Below are 23,163 nucleotides of genomic sequence, written 5' to 3' on the forward strand. Positions count from 1 at the left end.
GAGGCATGGTACCGAAGGAGGTATTGTAGAATTTTCCATAAAATTAAAATATAGAAAACCCAGAAAAAAAATAATAAATAAACAAATAGAAAGTTTCGGTGGCGAAAGAGTGGTGGGGTATGCCGTATGCGTGAAAATGATGGTGGACTGAAGGGGTCAGACTTTGGATATTGGCACTTTTCTAGGTGGCGGTCATTGGCTTCCAACGTTACAATTTCTTTAGAGGAAAAGTAGGCTGTGAGTGGTTGTGGCTTTCCCTTGCTTTTACCCGTGACACTGTGAGGGGCAGGCAGAGAGAGAGAGAGAGTTGTGGGCTTGTGGTGGTGTATTGAGCACTCTATGCCCTTGCACATGTCAAAGTGCAAAAAAATGAGTATAAAGTGTTCTAGGATTCTATGCTTCAAATCTCTTCTTTATAATTGCCGTATGTTTCCACATGTTCCTGATTTCTAGCGGTTTCATGCCTTTGCCATTAAAGATGAGTTTGGTTTGGCTGGACTTCATCAATAACAATCTTAGGGTTATTTCAGGGACCCTTCAGCTGCTCTTCAAATCAATAAAAATTTTATTGAATTTATTTTAATTTAAATTAATAAAAATTAATTTATTTATCTATAAATTATATTTATTATTTAGTTTCTGTAAGAAATTAAAAAAATAGATGTTTTACTATGATCAGCTGGTTTATTCATAAGAACAAACTAGCTTCAAATGTTATAAACAACCCAGGAAGATCAAAATAAAAGTGGGGTCTAGTTCAGCCATGACTAAAAGTTAAAAATTTACTTTTTTTTGTGTTTCAGTTTGAATAGAAACAGATAGACTGAGAAGAGGAAAATAAAAATGAAAAGAAAGTGAAAGGGGGGAAATAGGGAACGGGAAGAAAATAAAAAATTAGAAGAAAAATGCAAAATTTTTCTTTATCCATGAAGGCTATGTTTGATTCTTAGAAAATTTGAGAAAAAATACGAGAAAAAAAAATAAAGAGAGAAAGTGGAAGAAAAATAAAATTAAAATTAATAAATTATTTTTATATATTTTTTCAAATTCATTTCCCTCATTATCCTTTAAATTATATTTAGCTCTTGGAAAATTTGAAGAAATTATCTAAGAAAAAAATGAAGAAAAATAAAAAATAAATTTAAAATTAATAAATTATTTTTATATATTTCTTCAAATTCATTCAACTTATTGTATTTCATTATATAAAGGTTAAACAATTTAAAATGGTATAAATCTTTAACTAATTTTAATTTTTTTTTTTTCAAAATTTTTTTTTCTTTCCTTGATACTTTTTGAAAACCAAGCATAACATTATTCTATAAAAGATTAAATAATTTTAAAATATATAAATTTTTACCTAATTTTAATTATATTTTATTTTCTTTCTTATTTTTCATAGTAAAATCTGTTAGAAATTTGAGGCTACTCCAAATTACAGTAATCACGCTAGGGGGGGTAAGAGACAATTATATGCAATTATATAATAAACAAAATAAAGACAATTGCATATAATTTAAAAGAGTTAGGGAAGAGAGAGTGCAAACACGAGAGTTTATAGTGGTTCGGCACTTCCTTGCCTACGTCCACTCTCCTTAACCTCCTAACCGAGTGAGGGTTCCACTATCTTGAAGCTTCAACCAATCTTCCAATCTCTTACAATTGGATTATGGTTCCAATTCACCTTCTTGGACTTTTGGTTCCAAGCACCCTTTACACTTCTCAAGAGTTATCCCACTCTTGAACAACCTCTCAAGTGATACCCCTCACTTGAGAAAATTCCTCTAAAAGATATACAAATAATGATCTCTTAAAATCCTAGTAATAGACCTTTAGACTCAAAGATACAAGAAAAACTAGGATTGAATGGTGCACTAAAGATATACAAGTTATTAAATAATGGTGCACTCAAAAACACTCTTCCAAGGCTCAAATATAATCAAAAATGATTTGGGAAGGTTAAACTTATGAAACAATGAAGATTGGAGCCTTTTTATAGAAGAAAAAAGTCATACTAGCCGTTGGGGGTTCGACCGGTCGAGCTAGGGGTCGACCGGTTGACTAGCCGTTAGGAAAAGTGACTGTTGGGCCTCAACCGGTCCTCGACCGGACCTCAACCGGACCTCAACCGGTTGAGGTTCAACCTTGACCGGGAAGAGAAGGTCATTGGGAGAGAGAGAAACTTTTTGGCCTCCCTCAACCGGTACTCGACCGGACGAGCACAACCGATTAATAGGTTGAGCCATTTTTTTGGTTCAACACTCAACCTTTTTCAACTTAAAACTTTTTAACACAAGTTTGAAAATCATTTAACACAAGGTTTAATTGAAAACATGAAATCATCCAATTCTTAAGATATTTAAAACAATATTACTCTTGGATGATTTTGGTGCATAAATAAAGAATGAAATGCATGAAAGCCCTAGTGCACCAACAACCTTACAAAGAGATCTTAAGAAGTTTCGGTCTAGAAAAACTCTTTTCTTTGAGGTGGTCTTCTTCTTCATGATTTCTTCTTGGCTTGATTTGTCTTTAGATTGCCATTTTGGAAGTCGTCTTGCCTAATCACACTTAAAATATGATCATTAGTTCTAAACCTTATTTTGTTATCATCAAAAGTAAGATTAACCAAACCTTGGTTTCACAAAATCAAATATGAGAAAATAATTTTTCTAAACATTTTTTTTTCTTTCTTTAATACTTCCAAGAACCAAACATTATATATATGTAATTATATGATAGGTGTGTTTAATATGTTTAAAAATGTCAAGTCAATTCAAAAGAGAATTCCAAATAAAGAAATAATTTGCAAGCTCCATGAAAGATCAAATTGAAGACCATTTCTAATATCAAAATTTTGTAACATTAAAGTGCATTAAGGTTATATAAATAAATATGTATATATATTGTAAAAACACCTAATATTTTTTAAAATGAGCTTATATTCTTTTTTAAAAAAAAGTGTTGATAAAGAAAACCTTGGTCGATTTAATTAATGGTTTTTTCTTTTTAAAAAAGTTTTCTAAAATTAATAGGAACATGCTAGATGGTTTTCCTAAGGTTATGTTTGGTTCTCGAAAAGTATCAAAAAAAGAAAAAAATTATTAAGAAAAATAATTTTCTCATGTTTTGTTGTTCTTTGAAAAATATTAAGGTTATGTTGGGTTCACGAAAAGTATTAAGGAAATTTTCTTGTGTTTGATTATACTATATAAAATATGAAAAAAAAAATCAAATATAGTTAAATTAGTTAGGAACTTACACATTTTCAAATCATATAATCTTTATATTGAAGAGTTAAAATAAGTGTATTAAGTTTGAAATAGCATATCAAAATAATTTATTGACTTTAAATCTATTTTTTACTTTCTTTCACTTTTTCCATCTTTCTAGTTTTCCTCTCTATTTTCTTTTTCTTACATTTTCCTTCAAACTTTCCGGTAACCAAACATAACCTAAAGAAAATCGAATATAATCAAAACTAATAAAAAAACTTATGTATTTTTAAATTATTTAATCTTTAAGTCGATGTGTTAAAATAAGTAAACGAGTTTAAAGTAATAAATAAAAATAATTTATTGACTTTAAGGCTATGTTTGGTTCTCGGAAAATGTTAAGGAAAGGAAAAAAAATCATGTGAAAAATTATTTTCTTTAGTTTGGGTGACATGGAAAATATGATGGAAAAAAATATAAAGGAAAATATTAAAGAAAATATCATAATATTTTCCCTACTATTTTCCTTAAAAAATAATGAGGAAAATAAGAGAAAAAAAGAAGGGAAAAGTTGGGGGAAATTTTATCGAGGTCGTGGTATCGTCTTCACCGAGTCTCTTGTTCACCTCTAACTTCCTCTTCACCGGTCTCTATGGCTTCTCACCATCGTCGACCCTTTCAATGGCCACCACTATCACTCCGACCACCTTTTAGTGCCTCTGAAAACCTACCATTTTTAGGCACCCGAGTTCCCATGGATGAATACAAGGTCTTTGTATATCAGATACACAGGAATTTCTTCGCGGTTCACAAACATGGCCTCTACAACTACCGGCCCTATAAACCATAACAATAAAACAGAATTTGGAAAAATCACAACACAAATTGATGTAAAAAACTAAGCTCTAAGCATACCAGGCTTAAGAACCTGACGATTAGTGAGAATGATTCTGCGGCGTTTATCGGCCACAAATCCAATGGCATAGCTGGCGTCGGTGGCCTCGGTATCAAAGGCCCAACAAGTGGTGGTCTGGAGCACCACCACCGCCGAAACCACCGTGTTGAGTGTCTTTCTCCAATCCTCAACGGTGGCGACATTTTCCCTGAAAAGCAGATTGATCTCCATGTAGAGCTCCTCCTTCATACAAGATCCATTTCAATGGCCTCCTCCGATCCCAATCTCTCCAAGGGATCACCCATTAGGAAACCCTAAATCTTGGGGTTCTTGGACTTTGATCGAAAAGAAACTGGGAGAAGCGAAAGGAGAATTGAGGGGACTAGGGTTTCACAATGGGGTATAATATTGGGGAACAGGATGAGAGTGAAGAAGGGTTTTGGTTGAATCGAGTGAGAGAGTCAGTGAATGGGGCTATAAGAACGTGCAAACAGTCGTTTTGTCTTTTTGGTTCAAGTCCACTCTTTGTGCTGACAATGTTCAATTTCAGCTCGACACCAAAATGATTTCCCATGGATCTGAATACATTCATTGTGCAGTGTTAATTTGCAATATAAGAGCATAAATGCAGTGTTAATTTGATGGAAATTTGGTTGCTTGCATAATTTGTAGGATTATTGAATTTGGTTTATCTAAGCATTGATTTACACATAAATTCCTGTGAGTAAGGAGCAATGTTTTGAGTTAGGGTGTGGGTTGGTTATATGTTTCTACAATAGTTTTGCAAAACTTATTTTTAGAAAATAAGAGCACAAAATTTATTTTATTATTCAACAAATTGATAACCATCTAAGACAAATTGTTGATTTGTTTTTCTTCCATTTTTCATTGACTTTTTTTCGTGGTTAACAAAAAAAAAAATGAATTCTTTTTTTTTTTCCCTTGAATTTTCCATGGATAACCAAACAAGTGAAAAAAATTATATTCATTTTTCCTTAGCTTATGGAACCAAACATAGCCTTAATCTAGTCTTGTTGGGGGAGGGTGAGGAAGCCTAAACTGGTCAACGACCGGTTGAGGGTGGCCTTGTGCTTCGAGTTATTAGTGACTAATAGCTTACCACCAATTGGGGTTTTACTAATCAAGCACTTGTCAATCCGTCCTCAACAACTTGAGCTTTCTACTCCCCATCAATCACATGCTAGAGTATATATTTGTTTTCTAATAGGTATTAATTCGGTCAACCATCTAATTAAGTTGGTTGATTAACCCAAAACTATGCCTAAAAGGAGTCTTTATATATATATATATATTATTAAAGTTATTTAAAAAATAAATACAAATATATGACACTTTTCATCACTTCTTTTATTTTTGCACTAAACTTGTCTTTTAAAAAGACAAGTTCACTTTTTATACTAAATTCATATTTTCAAAAGACGAGTTTCGCTTTACTTTAAAAGTTTTATATTGAATTTGTCTTTTCAAAATATAAGTTCATTTTTTTTATATTGAACTTGTCTTTTGAAGAAATGAATTCACTTTTATATTGAACTCGTATTTTCAAAAGATGAGTTCTACTTGGAATTTAAAAGTGTCATAGTTTTAGAATTATTTCTTATGTTACGTAATTTAAAAAAAAAATTCACTACTTTTGCAGAAAACCCATGCCTAACAACTAACTTAACAAAAAAAATTACATATTTTAAGCTTACTTTGATCATTTACAATTTTACCTTCTTTGAATGTACTATAACATCATTTTATTGAGCTTTAAAATAGTTAATGAATGCATGTTTCTTTCTCTTATTTATAGATTCTTGCAAAATAAATAAATAGACATAAAGGTGCTCGGTACAACTTAATATTTATTACTTAATGACTTAAGTTGACTTTAAGTTAAATTATACTTAAATTGTTAACATAAAACTTACTTCTTAATTTTTACTTTAAATATTAAGATTATTTGATAAAATTAACTTAAAATTTATTCTAAATTATCCAATTAACATATTTATTCTCATAAATTATAATTAGGGCAAAGGGGGTCAAGTAACAATGAAGGTCATGGAGTAGTAAAAAAGATCGTGAAAGTAATTAGGGTAAATAAGGATAAAAAGGTAAAATGAAGATACAGACATAAGAATAAATTAATTACTTTTTACTTATTACTTAAAGTTGTTTTTTACTTAAGAAAAATGACTAATATAAAAAATTGAAGAATGATAAAACAATTATAGAGGAATAAAATACCAAATATCTAAATTTAATTTGATAAAGAGAAAACAAAGTTCCAAAAGAGAATCCAAATAACAACAAAATATTTCTCTCTAATATATCAAGAAAATTGTAAATTTATGAAACTCTAAATCTTATTAACTCAACTTGGTAAAATATATTCTATTGTTACAATAAAGTTCAAATTAAACATTAGAACCCTATGGTCACAAGGAATTTCAAATAAAATCCTAAATTCTCAAAGATCAAGATTAAATACTTTTAACACTTCCTCAAATACTTTAATAATCTTAGAATTATAATTTTCATAAAGTTGGTTGAACATTAAGTAATCTAAATATAATAGAGCATGAACAATTATTTAACAACCCGCAAAAAAAACCAAAATAATTTCACTTATAGAATTCAAGAGATTTTCATGATTAAATAGGATAGACCATAAGTGAAGAAAGTAAATCTTCAATTCTAAAGAATAAAATTATCAACAACTTGAAATTCTTATTCCATCTCACATTATTATTTCAATTAACTAATTTAAGATTCAAAAGTAGAATGCATTCAATTCAAATTCATCTAATGGGATTTCTATTTAATACAACTTAATTTTTTCACATATCATGTGAATTTTTCATTCATTTCTTTTTTTGTGAGACAATTTTAAAATAAAATGAAACATTATTGTGATCCTGCATTTTATAATGTGTTCTCACTCGATGGCAAGACTCGTTTTTTGTTTGTAAAAAACTAATTTTTTTAAATAATGGAGTCGCTACTTACTTTTGTTTTATTTTTTAAAAAAAGAAAACCAAATAAGAAAGAAAAACCCTAAATGTAACTCCTAAAAGAAAAGACAAGTCTGTGAAAACCAATTTGGGTTTGAGGGTCAAATTACTTATCAAAAAGGTACATTAAAGAACTGTAACACCCCACTAAGCCTTAAAAACTAGGTCTCTACTAAGTAAGTTGAGATAATTTTGAGGATTAACTGATTAATTAATGGATACAAAGAACTAAATAAAAACATAAACACAATTCATCAATTTGATAAAGAAATGCATACTTAATTTGCATTCCAAGTGCTTCTAGAAAACACAAAAGATAAATAACAAGTAATAACATCACATTACATTCTAAGCAATCACATATTCCATAACAAGTCGAATTTAATGTCATACAATCCCAACACAACAAGCAAACACTAATAGACAATGTTCAAGCACAAGCTTTAATTTAAATAAATGGAAAATGTTTGCTTATTTGGTTTAGCGTTTTAAAGTTCTTTCATAAAAATGAGATTAATTCACAAATAATAATAATGAGTTAAAAAATGGATCAAAAATTAAACTTATATATAATCGATGTCAAATTTATTCATAAGTGGGTTTCTTTACAGAAAAAAGAAAAAAAAATCAACAAATGATCAAAATAAGGGATTCTTAAAATAAATCTAAAATAAATATTTAGAAATTAAGTTTTATCATGAAAATTTTCAAAGAATATCTCCTATATGTCTAGTTTATCATCCAAGTGATCAAATTAATCAACTAGCTCTTATTTAGTATCAAATTTCATAATGATGTTAATAGGTGCAGAATAGGGCATCTTTTTAAAGTATTCAACAATTGATTTTTTTTTTAATTAACCTAGAGATGTCTTAAAATCATATAAAAATTCAAAAAACTAGCCTAATTTTTTTATTTTGAATTCAAAATAATCATTAGGAAATATTACATTCATAACATATTTAAAAATAAGTAAACTTCTTTCAACTTCAGGAGAGCATTTGTGCAATAGGTTCAAGAAGAAAAAATTATATATCTTATTTCAGAAATCATTTCTTAATATTTTATATGTCAAAAATTAAATATAAGAAAAAAATATTCAATGAATTTAAATAAATCATTTAGTAATTTAATTTTGCAAAACAAAACTGAATATAAAAAACAAAGTGAAAACTGAACCTTCTGAAATATTGATTTACGTTTTCTAATTGGTAAATTATTTTTTACTCAACCAAAACTCTAAAATCAAATTCAAAAAGTTAACAACACCATGGAATAATTAGAGAAATTTTAAAGAGTCTATAAATGCTCATATTCCAATTTACCAATTCAAATATACAGTGAGCTATTAATGGCCTAAACAAAAGGGAGAATTATCTTTTGGGGGTAGATGGGCCCCCAAATTAACAAAAGGTCCATATAACTCTTGAAATTGAGTTGAAAGATATGAAATAGTAATGGACAAATATACCCTTTAAGAACACATATAAAATATTTTATAAAATTAAGTTAAATAAATTTTTTTCAATAATTTTTTTTCAAAAATACTAAATTAAATAAAAGTAGTTTTCAAAAATATTAAATTAAATAATTTTTTTTTCAAAAATATTAAATTAAATTTTTTTTTCCAAAAATATTAAATTAAATTAAAGTATTTAAAAAAAATATTAAATTTAATATTTTTTTTAAATATTAAATTATATAAATTTATTTAAAAAAATATTAAATTAAATAAATTTATTTAAAAAAAATATTAAATTACATAAAAGTATTTTAAAAAATATTAAATTACATAAAAGTATTTTTAAAAAAATATTAAATTAAATAAAAAATATTAAATTAAATAAAAGTATTTTTCAAAAATATTAATTTTTTTTTCTCAAAATCAACAAAGTGCATTTTTGGAAATACTGAAGGATGATATCCTTCAACTCAATTTCCATACTTTCATTGGGTCTTGGGCTCAATTTGAAGAGTTACATGGACCTTTTGTTAATTTGGGGGTCCATCTACCCCCAAAACATAATTCTCCCTAAACAAAAAACCTTATTTTTGGAAAATTTTGTATGTAGGGATTTATTAAATCCCATTTTAATTTACATGAATTCATTCATAAAGAATCCATTGGTTGGAACTATGAATTTTAATTCATGTGTATTTAAAACTAAAATTCGTTTTAAAATATTTTCAAAGTTGCATACCGAATAAAATGGGCAACATTATTTTTTTTTTTTTAAGAAATTGAAATTTCATACTTAAAAAGACTAAGATGGATTTTAAATATAATTTCAAGGATTGATTTTATTATGAATGAGATATAAAAACAATTTTTAAAAAGAAAAACAATTCATATATATTTTTAAACTTGGATCACCAAAAAAATTGTAAGTGTACATGTGTGAATTATTTGGCAAAAAAAAATTAAGATAAGTCAAATTTTCATGAATCAAAACCAAGATGGTTTATTCAAAGCCAATTGTCATATGATTATCTAATTGCTTACTTGGATGAAAAGAAATTAAAAAAAAAAATTAACTCAATCTCAATCATAATTCATCAAGCAATCCACCTTTAATCACTTGATTTTCTAAATATTAAATTCTAACAACACTCATGTGTGGCCCAATTTGTCCACACCCAACCTAAACTAACATGTATTAAGAAAAAAAAATTAAAAAGTGATGAGAGACCTAAATAAAGAAGAAAAATTTAAAGTATGAGTTAATGATAAAAAAATAATAATAATTTACTTACATCAAACTGTAGTGCAAACCAAACATAAAATATCCATTTCACCGTTACATGAACAAAACATTAATTTTCTCAATAACCTTCATATTATTAATTCAAATTTCATGTAGGTGCTAACAGTAAGATCATTAAAAAAAATTTATTGATAAAAGCATGTCCACTAACCTCATTAGTACATTTTCATGGTTGGTTTGTACAATTCTCAAACCTACTATTCATTTTTCCATTTTTCTTTTATTTATTTAACACATGCATATCATTATAATTTTGTTCCCATGTTTTACTTTTTCATTCAATAGATCACATTCTATTACTTCTAGCATGCATTTTCATAAAAAAAAATAAATAAATAAATAAAAATCAATCTCTCTATTCTATTTTCTATTGAATTCCCATATTCATACATAAAAAGATCACTCATGATATCTTATTTTCTATTGGATTTCCAACACCCATTTCCATAAAATAAAAAAAAATAAAAATCAATCTCTACATCTCATTTTCCACCATATTCCAACATGCATTTTCAAATATATAAAAAGAGAATTCAATCAATATATTCCATTTCTATTAAATTTCAAAATGTCTTTTTAGATCCAAACCTATATATATAAGAAATAATAACTTAAGATTTCTCATAAATGATCATAGGTAGAAAAATACAAAAATCATTAAAAAAAACTCATCCTAAAATTCTCAACACAACAAAAAACAATACAAATCCGCAACAGATGAACAAAATGCAATTATATGCTTTAAAGTGATTTGATCAAAATAAATGAGAACAATAAAAATAGAGGATCATACAAAATTTTCATAACATTAACTATTAAGTAATTGTGATTTTACTAAGCTACTATACTATATTGACTCTTAACTTTAAGAAGATACTAAGCTTATACTAAAGTCTTTAGTGACTTTGACTTATGGATGAGATCCTAAGGTGATCATACATTCACTATGAATTGAGTCATTATTGATGAAAACTAGTGGCAATAGGTATACTCAAGACATGCATCATAATATCTCATGGGTTTAATGTAACAATGTTCCCTTGGGTGGTCCTAAAGACACATGATTAGAAAATCTATGATCACATTAATTCTTTAATTGGAATTTGACATATACTCTTAGATAGTTAGAATATGTTAGTTGATCATATAATAGGAAAATCTTAAACTTAAAGATTGTAAAGGTTGATAGATTCATCTTGTTAGATTATGGACTTTAGTTCATGGGGAGCTATCATATAGTGGATAGTAGATTGTGGGCTCGAAGTTAGTATCTCTTTATAATATCATTGGATACTGGAATACAGTTAACTCTCAATCGTGAGATGCTAAGTCAGCTTCAAAATTTGATTATAAGGAAGCCAATATTTTCTTATAGGTCCTAGTGATCCTCGCTTGAGCTTATGTTCCACAGTGACACGATTTTAAAGGGATTTATAGGTTCTATATTTATATGTGTGTATAAGGGTATTTTGATAAATACACAAGGTTGCATAAATGTTTATGAATAGTCTTTCTAAATTTGGCTAATTTATTAATTGGAACCTAGTAAGACTAATTAATTAATTGAAGCCTAATAAGGTTAATTAATTAATTAGAATCTAAGTGAGTTAGATCAAATGACTCAAGGCTTAAGATGAGCCCAAGTCGCTTAAGCCCATAGGAAAGCCGCTTAAGCCCATAGGAAAGCCTATATAACCCCCTACTCTTAGGGGTTTAAGGTTTCAATCTTTATTCACTTATCATTTAGACTTCTAATGGGAGGAACTCTAACTTTCATCATTCCAGTGAGAATTCCACCTCCTTAAGTCCTTCAACCAGGAAAGAAAGCCATTGGGTGGAAGACCTTTGTTTTTTCGAGATCTGTGATGCCCATGATACCTCTTTATTGCATTGGCTTTGATATAGGGAATAATCAGATCATAGGTATGACCATATAACCTTTAGATCTAAGTTTTAATATGCTTATTGCTTCCACTTGTTAAATCTAGAGAGCCCCTAGGTAGTTTTTTAATGCACTTTGAAGATTCATTGTTAAGAATGGAGTAATTCAAGTATTTCTAATAGTATAATATGAGAAATATAAGGGTCATGAACCCTTAGAATATGGGGATTAAAATCATGAACCCTTAGAACATGGGGTATTAACTTCATGTGGTCATGAAGACTACAATAATTTCAACACAATTATCCTAGGTTTTACATGTTTTGTGATTGTATGATTTAATAATTTGCATTTTATGCTACAACTTCAATGTATTCATAATAAATTCAATTGCTAATTGATTAAATAATGCATCAAGTGTGTCAACATTTGAATGTGTCACATAGGTACATGTTTGTCTTTTCATTTATTTATGGATAAGAATACACATCAACATGTTAAGAAAGTATTAGCACTAGCTACCTATCCTACAACAAATCAAATGCATTTGATAAAGAAGCAAATTTTAGTTGGTCAACCAAATTCAACCCAATCTACTTGAGGTTGAAGATTTTGAAGCCAAACTTAAATTGATATATTGGTTTTCAAATCCTCGGATTGAATCAATTATAAAATGTCTTAAATATATATACTTTATTGATTACAACATCAACAACATTAATATTAGTCAATTAATTATACATAAAATGTGAAGTTTGATAAAACAATGCATCTATATATATATATATATATATATAATACAAAAATTAGCATTAGTATGAATTAAAACCATTAATTCTATGGTTGATGGTTTAATTCATTTTTGTAGTTTCATATTTATTTAATTTTTTCATCTATGGAAACACAAATTTTTGATAAGTGTGCGGCAGTTTAAAAAAATAATTCGTGAATTATTGTAGTAAAAAAAAAAATTTCTAAATGTACCATAGTCTTTGTCAACTAGGAAAGAGAAAAGTAAAAATCTTCTTTTGAAAAGAAAATTTATTCATTTTTTACAAAAATATTTATAAGCTAAAATTGTCTTTTGAAGAGACGATTTCTTTTTATTATTCTTTACAAAAATTTCCAAAAAGTTTAAAATTGTCTCTTAAAAAGACGATTTCTCAAGGGAAAAAAAATCATGGGGGAAATCGTATCTTTAAGAGATGAATCAAAATTAATTTTATTTTTTCATTTTCTTATTTTTAATAATATTTTAACTAATAACATATTTTAATAATTAAATTATTATAAATATATTTAGTGTAAAATTAATTGTCTGAAACCAAGGTTTGGTTAATCTCGGTTTTGATGATAACAAAACAAGATTTGAAACTAAAGATTATATTTCAAGTGTGATTAGGCACAACGATTTCCAAAGTGATAATCACAAAGACAAAATCAAGCCAAAGATAAATCAATAAGAAGAAGAAGACTTCAAAAAGAAGTGTTTTTGCAAAGCCTAAGCTTTATAAGATCTCTTTATAAGGTTGTTGGTATACTAGGTTTTTTTTATGCATTACATTCTTTATTTACGTATCAAAATCATCTAAGATTTATTTTGTTTTAAATGTTTTAAAATTGGATAATTTCATGTTTTCAATTAAGACATTGTGTCAAATGCTTTCCAATTTTGTTTAAAAGGTTTTAAGTTGAAAATGATGGTTGTTGAGTCAAAAACAGCTCAATCGGTTGAATCAAATGAGGAACCAGTCTACTTATTCAGCTCAACCGATCAAAAGGTGCAAAAACTTTCTCTTTCTTCTAGAACGCTCATTCAACCGATCAAGTTTCGGTCAAGAGGTGGTCAAGGTCCAACGGTCACATACCAAGAATTAAATGTTAACGGCTAGCCAACCGGTCGAACCCCCAATGGCTAGTTTGGTCATTTTCCTCTATAAAAAGACTCTAATATTCATTGTTTCAAGAACTTAACCTTCCTAAACATTTATTAAATATATTTGAGTCTTGGGAAAGTGTTTTTTAGTGCACCATTGTTCTAATACTTACATATTTTTAGTGCACAATTCAATCATAGTTTTTCTAGTACATTTGAGCTTAAAGTTTTGTACTATGATTTTGTGAGAATATTTCCTATCTTCATTTGTAAATCTTTGAGAAGCGAAGTCTAAGTGTGAGGTATCACTTAGAGAGTCTTAAGTGTAGGGTATCACTTGAGGGGTTGTTCAAGAGTGATATATCTCTTGGAGATTGTAAAGGGTGTTTGGAGTCAAAAGTCCAAGAGAGTTTGTTAGAATCATAATCCAATTATATTGCTTGAAGGCTTGGATTAGAAACCTTGAATTAGTGGAACTTTAAGCTTGAGATTGAAATTAGAGGAGAGTGGACGTAGGGCAAGTTACGCCAAACCACTATAAAAATCTTGTGTTTGCTTTCTCTCTTCCTTACTCTCTTACATTATCTGCAATTGTTTTTATATCGTTTTATTATATATTTGCATATAATTGTCTCTTGCATTCACATAATTTAAATTTACAAAAAGAAACTATCACTCCATTCACCCCCATTCCAAGGTAATCACCTTAAGTTGGATCAGTCTAATTTTTCTACCAAATTGATTTTATGTTTATTATTGATATATTATTTATAATTATAACAATTTTATTAATAAAATATATTATTAATTAAAATATTATTAAAATTAGAAAACCTATTAAGAAAACATGTTTTTTTTCTTTAATTTTTTGAAATCGGTCTCTTGAAGAGACAATTTCTCCCCTTATTATTATGATTATTATTATTTTTTTCTTTTTGAGAAATTGTATATTTTCCTCCCATTATTATTATTATTATTTTCTTTTTTTAAGAAATCGTCTCTTTAAGAGACAATTTTAGACTTTTTGAAAAAAAAAATTAAATAATTAAAAAAAAAAAAGTCTCTAAGAGGCAATTTTAACTTATAAATTTTTTAGAAATCGTCTCTTCAAGGGGAGAGAAAATGCATTGTCTTTTCAAAAGACGATATTTACTTTTTTCTTTCTTAGTCAATAAAATTTACGATAAATTTGAAAATATTTTTTCCATATATTACTTTGTAAATTATTTTTTAAAATTACCCTACACTTCTAAAAAATCTAGGGAAAATTGTGTTTTGGGGTTAATTGGGTTTGATAATTAGCTCAAGGTCGTCCTATTACTCATATTTAAACTCAAAACCTAATGAAAGAATAGAAATTGAGATGAAAGATATTACCTTTAAAAAAATCCTAAAATACCCTTGGCTATTAAATAGAAAAACTAATCGGTCACCCACCTTTCTCATCCTCTCTTTCACTCTTTCACCTTCTCTCACTTATTTATTTATTGAACCAAGTTGAATGATTTCTTAATCATTTTTTTCCAAAAAAATTGAACATGTTAAAAATTATTATTGTCAAATACATTTTTGATGTAAATAACTTTTAAATACCTCATCAAATATTATTCTTTTTTTTTTTTAAACTTACGTAATATATAATAAATATTTTTAAGATACCTTGAAAACTTACATAATATACAATAAATATTATTTTTTTATTTCAAACTTAAATTATTTCTCATATATATATTAAACAATTTTTAAACACCTCATAAAATATTAGTATTATTTGTTTGTTCTAACTTTCAAATTAGAAATCATCATTTTTTTTTCAAACTTATAGAATATATAATAAATATTTTTTAAATACCTTAGCAATTTTTTTTTGTTTCTTACTTACAAAATAATAAATATGTTGTACATTATTTGTCATATATATTAAACAATTTTTAAATACCTCATAAAATATTCTTATTCTTTTTTTTTTTCTAACTTGCAAATTAGACACATAGTGTTTATTATTTCTCATATTATTTTCAAAATAATGTAAATACTCACATGCACTTCAAGATATTCAAAATTTCTCCATTTCAAAATTACCTAATTGTTCCTCACACTAATCCTAAATATTTTAAAATAAATATTTAAATATTTAAAACCATTAAAATAAATATTTTCTTATTAAAGCAATTTTTTAAAAAATTAATAAGATAAAAATCACGAAATCTTCAAAACTATAATTACAAAAAATATTTTAAAATTTAAAACTAATTTCATAATTTAAATTAATGATTTACAAAATAAAAATGTTACAAAAATAATTTATTGTTTATTTTTAATTCCATTTAAATATGCTTTTTTAATCTTTATTGATAACAGTGAAATTATGCTTATAAGAGCAAAATAGTAAAAATATATATTTCATTTAGTTTACTTTTAATGAACAATTCAAACATGATTAATTTTAATTTTATTTCCTATGTGTTAATTTTGGTAGGAAAGGTCTTAATGACACAGTTTGGTAAAAAAAGAAAAAATTATCAATTATCATCCTAATGTCAAACTCAAATTGTTTAAAAATAGTACAAAACCTATTAGGAGTTTTGTACACCCTTGTACACTTGACACATTTTCCTTGTACAATGATGCAAATTTTATATCCCTCCAATGTTATGTGTCCATGTAAGTGAGTTAATCATGTTTTCAATGGTTTGGTCAAGAAAATGGTAAATGACTTAGGGTCAAATTTTTTTCCTCAAACATCATTGTTGAGGAAAGCATTGAAATTTATATGCGGAAGTTAAATAAAGTACATGACATATGTGTACAATCCTTGGGTGACAAGGAAAAAAAAAAGTGATTTAGAATCGATTGAAATATTTCACAAATTGTAGTTTTGTATACTTAGTATATCTCCCTTCTATAGTTAGTATAATATATTTGTATAACAACACAAATTTCATATCCCTCCTAAGTTATGTATTCACATGGGTATGTTAATCATGTTTATAATGGTTTGGTTGAAAAAATGTTGAACGACTTAGAGTTAAATTTTTTTCCCTAAACATCATTAGTAGGGAAAGTTTTGAAATTTTCATGTGAGAGTTAAATAAAGTGTATAACACGAGTATACAATTCATGAGTGACAAGGAAAATAAAAAGAAGTGGTTCAAAATTGATTGAAATATTTCACAAAGGGTAACTTTGTACACCCTTGTATATTTAGTATATTTCCCTTGTACAGTTAGTGTAATATCCTTGTACAGTGACACAAATTTCATATCCTTCCTAAGTTATATATCCAACCATGTTTCCAATGATTTGATTGAGAAAATAGTGGATGACTTAAAGTCAATTTTTTTTTTCCCTAAACATTATTACTAAGGAAAGTATTGAAATTTCCATGTGTGAGTTAAATAAAGTGTATGATATGAGTGTATATTCTATAAGTGACAAGGAAAATAAATAAGTAGTTTAGAATCTATTGAAAATTGAAATATTTCACAAAGGGTAACCTTGTACACCCCTTGTGCAGTTAGTGAATACCCTTGTATAGTGACGCAAATTCTATATCCTTATAGTGAATGTGTGTCTATAAGTGTATTAAACATGATTCTAGTAGTATGGTTGAGAAAATGGAAGAAAGTAAATTCAATTTTGTTTTATTTTTTGTGAGTATATTGTATTTTTGTGAAAAAAAAATACACAATTGGTCAATTCCTTTGTTTAATTGTGAACATATTATATTTTTTATTTTATTATTAAAATAAATAATAGAAAAAATAAAAAAGAATAATCAATAAATGAAATTTAATTCTTTTTATTATTTTCATATAAAAAAATAGTACTAAAGAAGGTTTTCAATTTTCATTTTTAAAAATAGTTTTCATTTTTTAATTAAACGAATTTTCAAAAAGAGACAATATAGAAAATAAGTTTTTTTTTTAAAAAAAAAAAACTAGAAAAATATTTTTAAATTAAACTTAAACATAATAATTTTTAACTACTTGTTTTAATTTAAAATGAGTAAATATATCATTAAACCCTTTTATATGCAAAAAAATCAATCTATATTATACTATGTATTGATATAATCCACATCTAAATTTAGGTCATACAAAAACATTTTAGTTAGATATTTAAAAAAAAAACTCTTCATCCATCCTTGTTATTTCTTTTTCTTTTTATTATTTTGATAAATTTTCAATTAATTCAAGTAATTTTAAAAATCCTTAATAAACAAATTTGCAACATTTCATATAATTTATTATCAAAAGTCATGTTCAAATAGTTATTAAAATAAAGAAGGAAGAAGATTAAAAGAAAATTTAAACCTTTTATTTTATAATAGTAAAAAAAAATACTTTTTAGTTTAAAAGAAAAGAAAATAGTGAATATATTTATTTTAAATAGTGTTTTAATCATTAAATTATTTATCTTTAAAATGTAAAAGATAATTTTTATTTATTTAAATTAACATTATTTTTAGAAATTATTTCCAAAATAGTTTTTGAATTATTAATATAATTTTTATTTATTTATAATTTAAAATGGAAAATAATATTTATTTTTTAATTATTTATAAAAGGGTTAAAAAAAAATGAAAATTCTAAAAATTATTAAATAAGGATGAATTTAAGTAGTCACACATGAAAAGTGATAGAATAAAACCAAAAATAAGTTAAACTGATATTTTTATATCTCATATCCTTATAATTATTATAGGTGATAGGATTACCTTACATCACTAGACCAATGGAGATGGAATCACAATTCACTCGAAAATTCTATGGAAACACGGTAGAGAGAGAAAGGGTGGGTAAAAATCTCCTTTTCCCTTCCCCGATGCCATGAACGTTCACACCATTACAGGACAAGATCTCTCATCATTAGATTAGCCTACCATTTTCTTAGTAATGTTACCGTATCACATCAATCAAGGAAAGTTAAAGGTTAGGACCGGATTTGATCAAAAAGCCTGAGTCAAAAGGTGGGGAGGCAGAGTTATACCGTTGGGACTCAGACTTACAGAAAAGAGTAGGATTTAATAAAAAAAAAAGAAAAAAAAAAGGCCTAAGTCAATAGGAATATTTTATGGTCCATTTATGACTGCATTATATATGTATATATGATGCATTATTATTTTTTTGTTAGGAGACTAAAACAATGGCAAAAGTTTAACAATATTTTTGATGAGTAAATTGCAAAATATTTAAAATTTTGGTATTTATTCATTTTTCTTTTGTGTTGAAATAGCATTAGTCTTGGAAGTTCTATGTTGTGAGATTAAATTACTTACACTTGTGTTATAAGAGTGGTGATCAGTCATTTAAAAATAATAAATTGAGAATTTAAAAATAGAGTTGATGACAATAATTTTTGATAAATATGAAATATTTTAATGAATTTTAGAAAAATTTAGTCCATGGTTGAGACGCATGACTAAAAAACAATCAAACATCTTGTATATAGGAATGACAACGGGGTGGACCAAAAACGGGTTGCTCTCATCCTAATCCCATTTCATTTATCCAAAATAATTTTCATTTTTATCCTATTACAAATATTAAACGGGTAGGATAATTACGAAAGTTTTGTTTTTTTTGAAATTTTTTTAATTATTTTAAAAAAATATTTTTAAAAATTTTAATTATATTAAAAATATATATTTTATCAATTATAATTTTTAGAACTTATTTTAATAAAAATTATTTAATTATTTTATTATTATCTATATATTAAAAATAAAAAAAATAAAATTTTAATTAAATTAATTTTATATAATGTGGGCATGACGGGATGAGAAAAAGCAATACTTGAACCTGCCTTGGACTCGCCTCGGTTGAAAAAAAAATCTCAAATCATTTCAAAATCGTTGATTTAAATTCCAAGCCTGTACCAAGTGGGATGGGGCGAGTAAGAGGCAAAACCCGGGCATTCCCATCCCCCTTCTTTCATGATGGGTCGGCTGTTGGTTATAACAGTTGGCTCCTCCAAAAATCCATCTCTTTCGAAGAAGCTTACATTTTGCAAGAAACCACCAAGACCTCTCTCTTATGGCCATTTCCCTCTCTTTCTTCCTTCTCCTCCTCCTCCTCCTCCTCCTCACAAGCATCAAGGCGTCTCCGCCAATGCCAGTGCCGTCGCCACTGGCCTCTCCTCCGATGTCATTGTCACCGGCACCTCCGCCGTCTCCGCCGTCTCCAGCCGCTGCTCCACCACCTAGGGAGCAGCAGCAGCAACTGAACAACATAATCGACGCCCTCATCGGCACCGGCGACTTTGGAGGATGGGCCAACCTCCTCTACTCCGCCGATCCCTCCACGCTTCCCATCACCGCCACCCTCTTCATCCCGTCTGACAACGCCACAGCCGCCGCCGCCGCTACCACCACCACATTGAACCCACTCATCTTCCCCTACCATATCGTCCCTCAACGCCTCTCGTTCTCCGATCTCCAACGCTTCACCACCCACTCTCGCCTCCCCACTCTCTTGCCCACCATGTCCATTCTCATCACCAACAATACTCCCTCCAACTTCACCATCGACGACTCTCCCATCACCCACCCCGACCTCTACCTCGCCTCCGCAGTCTCCGTCCACGGAGTCGCTTCCGTCCTCGACTACTCACTCTACGGCAACGAAACCTTTCCATTGAAACCATCACTCCCACCGGAAGTAGGCACAGCGCAGCCTACCCATCCACCACCTCCGCCTCCGTCGATGGCCGGAGAAACATGGGGGCGCCGAAGGTCGGACGCTGCATGCTTGTGCACCGAGTATCCGGTCGTTTTTTCGGTTGTTTGTGCCGCTTTTGCATTCAAGATTCATAGAATTCCTCTTAGTCGTTGATGGGTTATCTGGAAAAGGAAGAATTCATGGAGATGATCGTTCTCTTAGGGTTTTTGATAGCTCAAATTTTGTTGGGTCAACATTAATGGTCTCCGATTGACTCGTTATCTTGATCTGCCTGGGCTTTTCTTGTTAGGGTTGATATATTCTGCTATTTCAGAGAAAGGGACTGTTGTATTGTTTTTTTTTTCCCTCTCAATCAAGAAACTGCTTCTAAATGAGAATTCAGAGAAAAATGATTCTTCATCTCAAATGCTTCACCTTTCATTATAGATCCAGACATCAACAGCCAGATCCTTCGTATATATTCGCAACTTCACTTGACATCATCCACTATCATGGAAATTGAAAATTGAGACTAACAATTAAGAACTGATCATAGCGAAATGATAAACTGAAAATAACGGCCTCCATGCCATGCACGACATGGCCAACCAACTCACAATTTACTTGAGAAGAATGCAAACTACCAGAGAGAGGATAGGATTCATGATAACTAAATCTTTCAATGACCAAATTATGGGCATTCCACAAATAGCTATGGCCAATGCTTGATTCTTGTTTTAAATTACTAATGATGGAAAACCCAAAACCCAGTCCATGATTTGGAATTGAAGGTTGGGAGAATTACCTTAAAGGGTGTCCATTTGTTGATAATTGACCTAAACTCTTCATCTTTAGGTATGCTGTTGTTGGTGGGCAAGGAACAACACATGATTTTTATGAGTTTTGATAAAAACTATTTGCAACTCGCAACGTAATTTTTTTATTTCTTTCCTCGGGATAAATTTTTTATATTCAATTTATTTATATGATTTGTATGTATTCATAATAATACTCAATTTAATGCTTATTTTTCTTAGGTTAAGGAAATATTTGTATTTTGGTTAAATAGAAAAAAATAAAAATATTTGGTTTTTTCTATTCAATTAAAAGTAACTTATTGATACCGTTCAACATAATTAAAATAAGTTTATTAATAACAAGTTCACTTTAATTATGTTGAACAAGGTCAATGGGTTACTTTTAATTGAATAAAAAAAACTAAATATTTTAATTTTTTTTATTCAATCAAAAAACAAACATTACATAACATTATTAAATATATATACTATATACATAAAATTAGAGTTTCATGGCACCATATTTTAATATACGCTATTTGAAAAGTGATTTTTGTAGTAATGATTGTGTCATGGAAAAAGACGAGATATTCAACCAATGTTAAGCAGCAAGATTGAGAAATGTCATTCAACATGCCCTTAATGTCAAGGTATGTTTCCTAATGTTGAATAAAATGACACCATATTTGTTTCTTATGGAAACAAAAATCGTTATGACATGTTTTTTGATTCATAACTTTTTTAGATAAATTTTAATTATTGATAGAGTAGTTTCTAAATATGCCATTGACGTGACAGAATTGGAAAGGGACAATCAAACCTCAAAAGTAAATAGTTCTTTTGCAACAATTGCTCCGGTGTCCATGCAACAACTTTGGGTCCAAATTGCATATGAGTTCTTTTAAATATTTAATTAACTTGTCGTTTCCTACGTTGTCATCATTATAAGATATTTGAAGTTGTTGGATATTTGTTCGAAATTTGATGTTTTGGATATTTGAAATTATGTAATTGAATGGTTATATTTGTCCTTTAATTTAATTTAGGTTTTATCAATCTATTATTTGTCAAATTATTAGCTTTAGAATATTTTATTTTAATTATACAAATAACAAAAAGTATAATAATTTTTTATGTGGATGATAATGATAAATTCCTTATTTTATAATTTTTTATTCTTAGAATAATTTTTACTATTTTGAAATTTTTAGAAGTAGGTTAACAAGCACGCACAAGGTTTAAAGCTATTGTTTAAAATATTAACAAGGAGTAGCCCAAAATTATAAAATTTGAAGTGTAAATTAAGGAAGAAATTTTAGTGTTTGAAGTCAAATTTTCTCATTTAAATGCTTTTGAAACAAAGTTCTTTTTGAGTTAGAAAACTTTAAATTTGTCTTGTGTAAGGACTTAGATGTGTAGAAATTTAAGTAAGTACAAGAAATAGATTTTATTTTATTTCATTTTATTTTTTGATGTTTAAAAACTAAAAATAAAAAGTAGTGGATTTTATTGTCTATTCATATTAGTAATGCTCAAAATACTCTTTCTTTTTTTTTTTTTTAGATTTTTATCTTTAATAATTTTATTGGGGGTAAAATTTTGTCAAAGAAATTCAATAAAATCTATCAATTTATAAATAAAATGAAAAATCAAATTTTGCTTTACTTCAAATTTGCTTCTGAAAGCATTTTTATTAAGTTTGGGGTAGCCTTTTATTTAAATTGTAAATAAACTTAAAGTAAATAGAGATTTAAATGATAAGAATAATCATAATGTACATGTAAGTATATTGTTGAGTATATAATTGTGTTGAGATGCTACATAATTGTGCTGAGATGTAGGAAGGCTTAAGTTGTGCACCTATAGGATAAATTAAGTTGCATACCAGTAACCTTACGCATCAGTGACCTTGCACACCTATAAAATAATTTAAGTTATAATTCATCAACTTTGCGCACCACCGACCTTTCACACTGCAAGTCTCGTGCAGAACTGGCCCTGCATGTCACTAATCTTGCGCACCATTAACCCTATGTATGGCTAGCCTTACG

At 27.9% G+C, this 23,163-nt stretch overlaps 1 protein-coding gene across 1 annotated transcript; it reads left to right on the forward strand.

Moving 5' to 3' along the window:
- Positions 1–19,544: 19,544 nt before the first annotated feature.
- On the forward strand, positions 19,545–20,735 carry LOC100259675 (FAS1 domain-containing protein SELMODRAFT_448915-like). The gene has a single exon (XM_002271057.4). The coding sequence runs from the start codon at positions 19,692–19,694 to the stop codon at positions 20,487–20,489; it is 798 nt and encodes a 265-aa protein (XP_002271093.2). The 5' UTR covers positions 19,545–19,691; the 3' UTR covers positions 20,490–20,735.
- The last annotated feature ends 2,428 nt before the right edge of the window (positions 20,736–23,163 follow it).

The sequence above is a fragment of the Vitis vinifera genome, chromosome 10 (genome assembly GCF_030704535.1).
Source record: "Vitis vinifera cultivar Pinot Noir 40024 chromosome 10, ASM3070453v1".
NCBI lineage: Eukaryota > Viridiplantae > Streptophyta > Magnoliopsida > Vitales > Vitaceae > Vitis > Vitis vinifera.

Excerpts from the sequence above, each read along its gene's own strand:
- LOC100259675 (XM_002271057.4), top strand. The coding sequence starts at position 19,692 with ATGGCCATTTCCCTCTCTTTCTTCCTTCTCCTCCTCCTCCTCCTCCTC.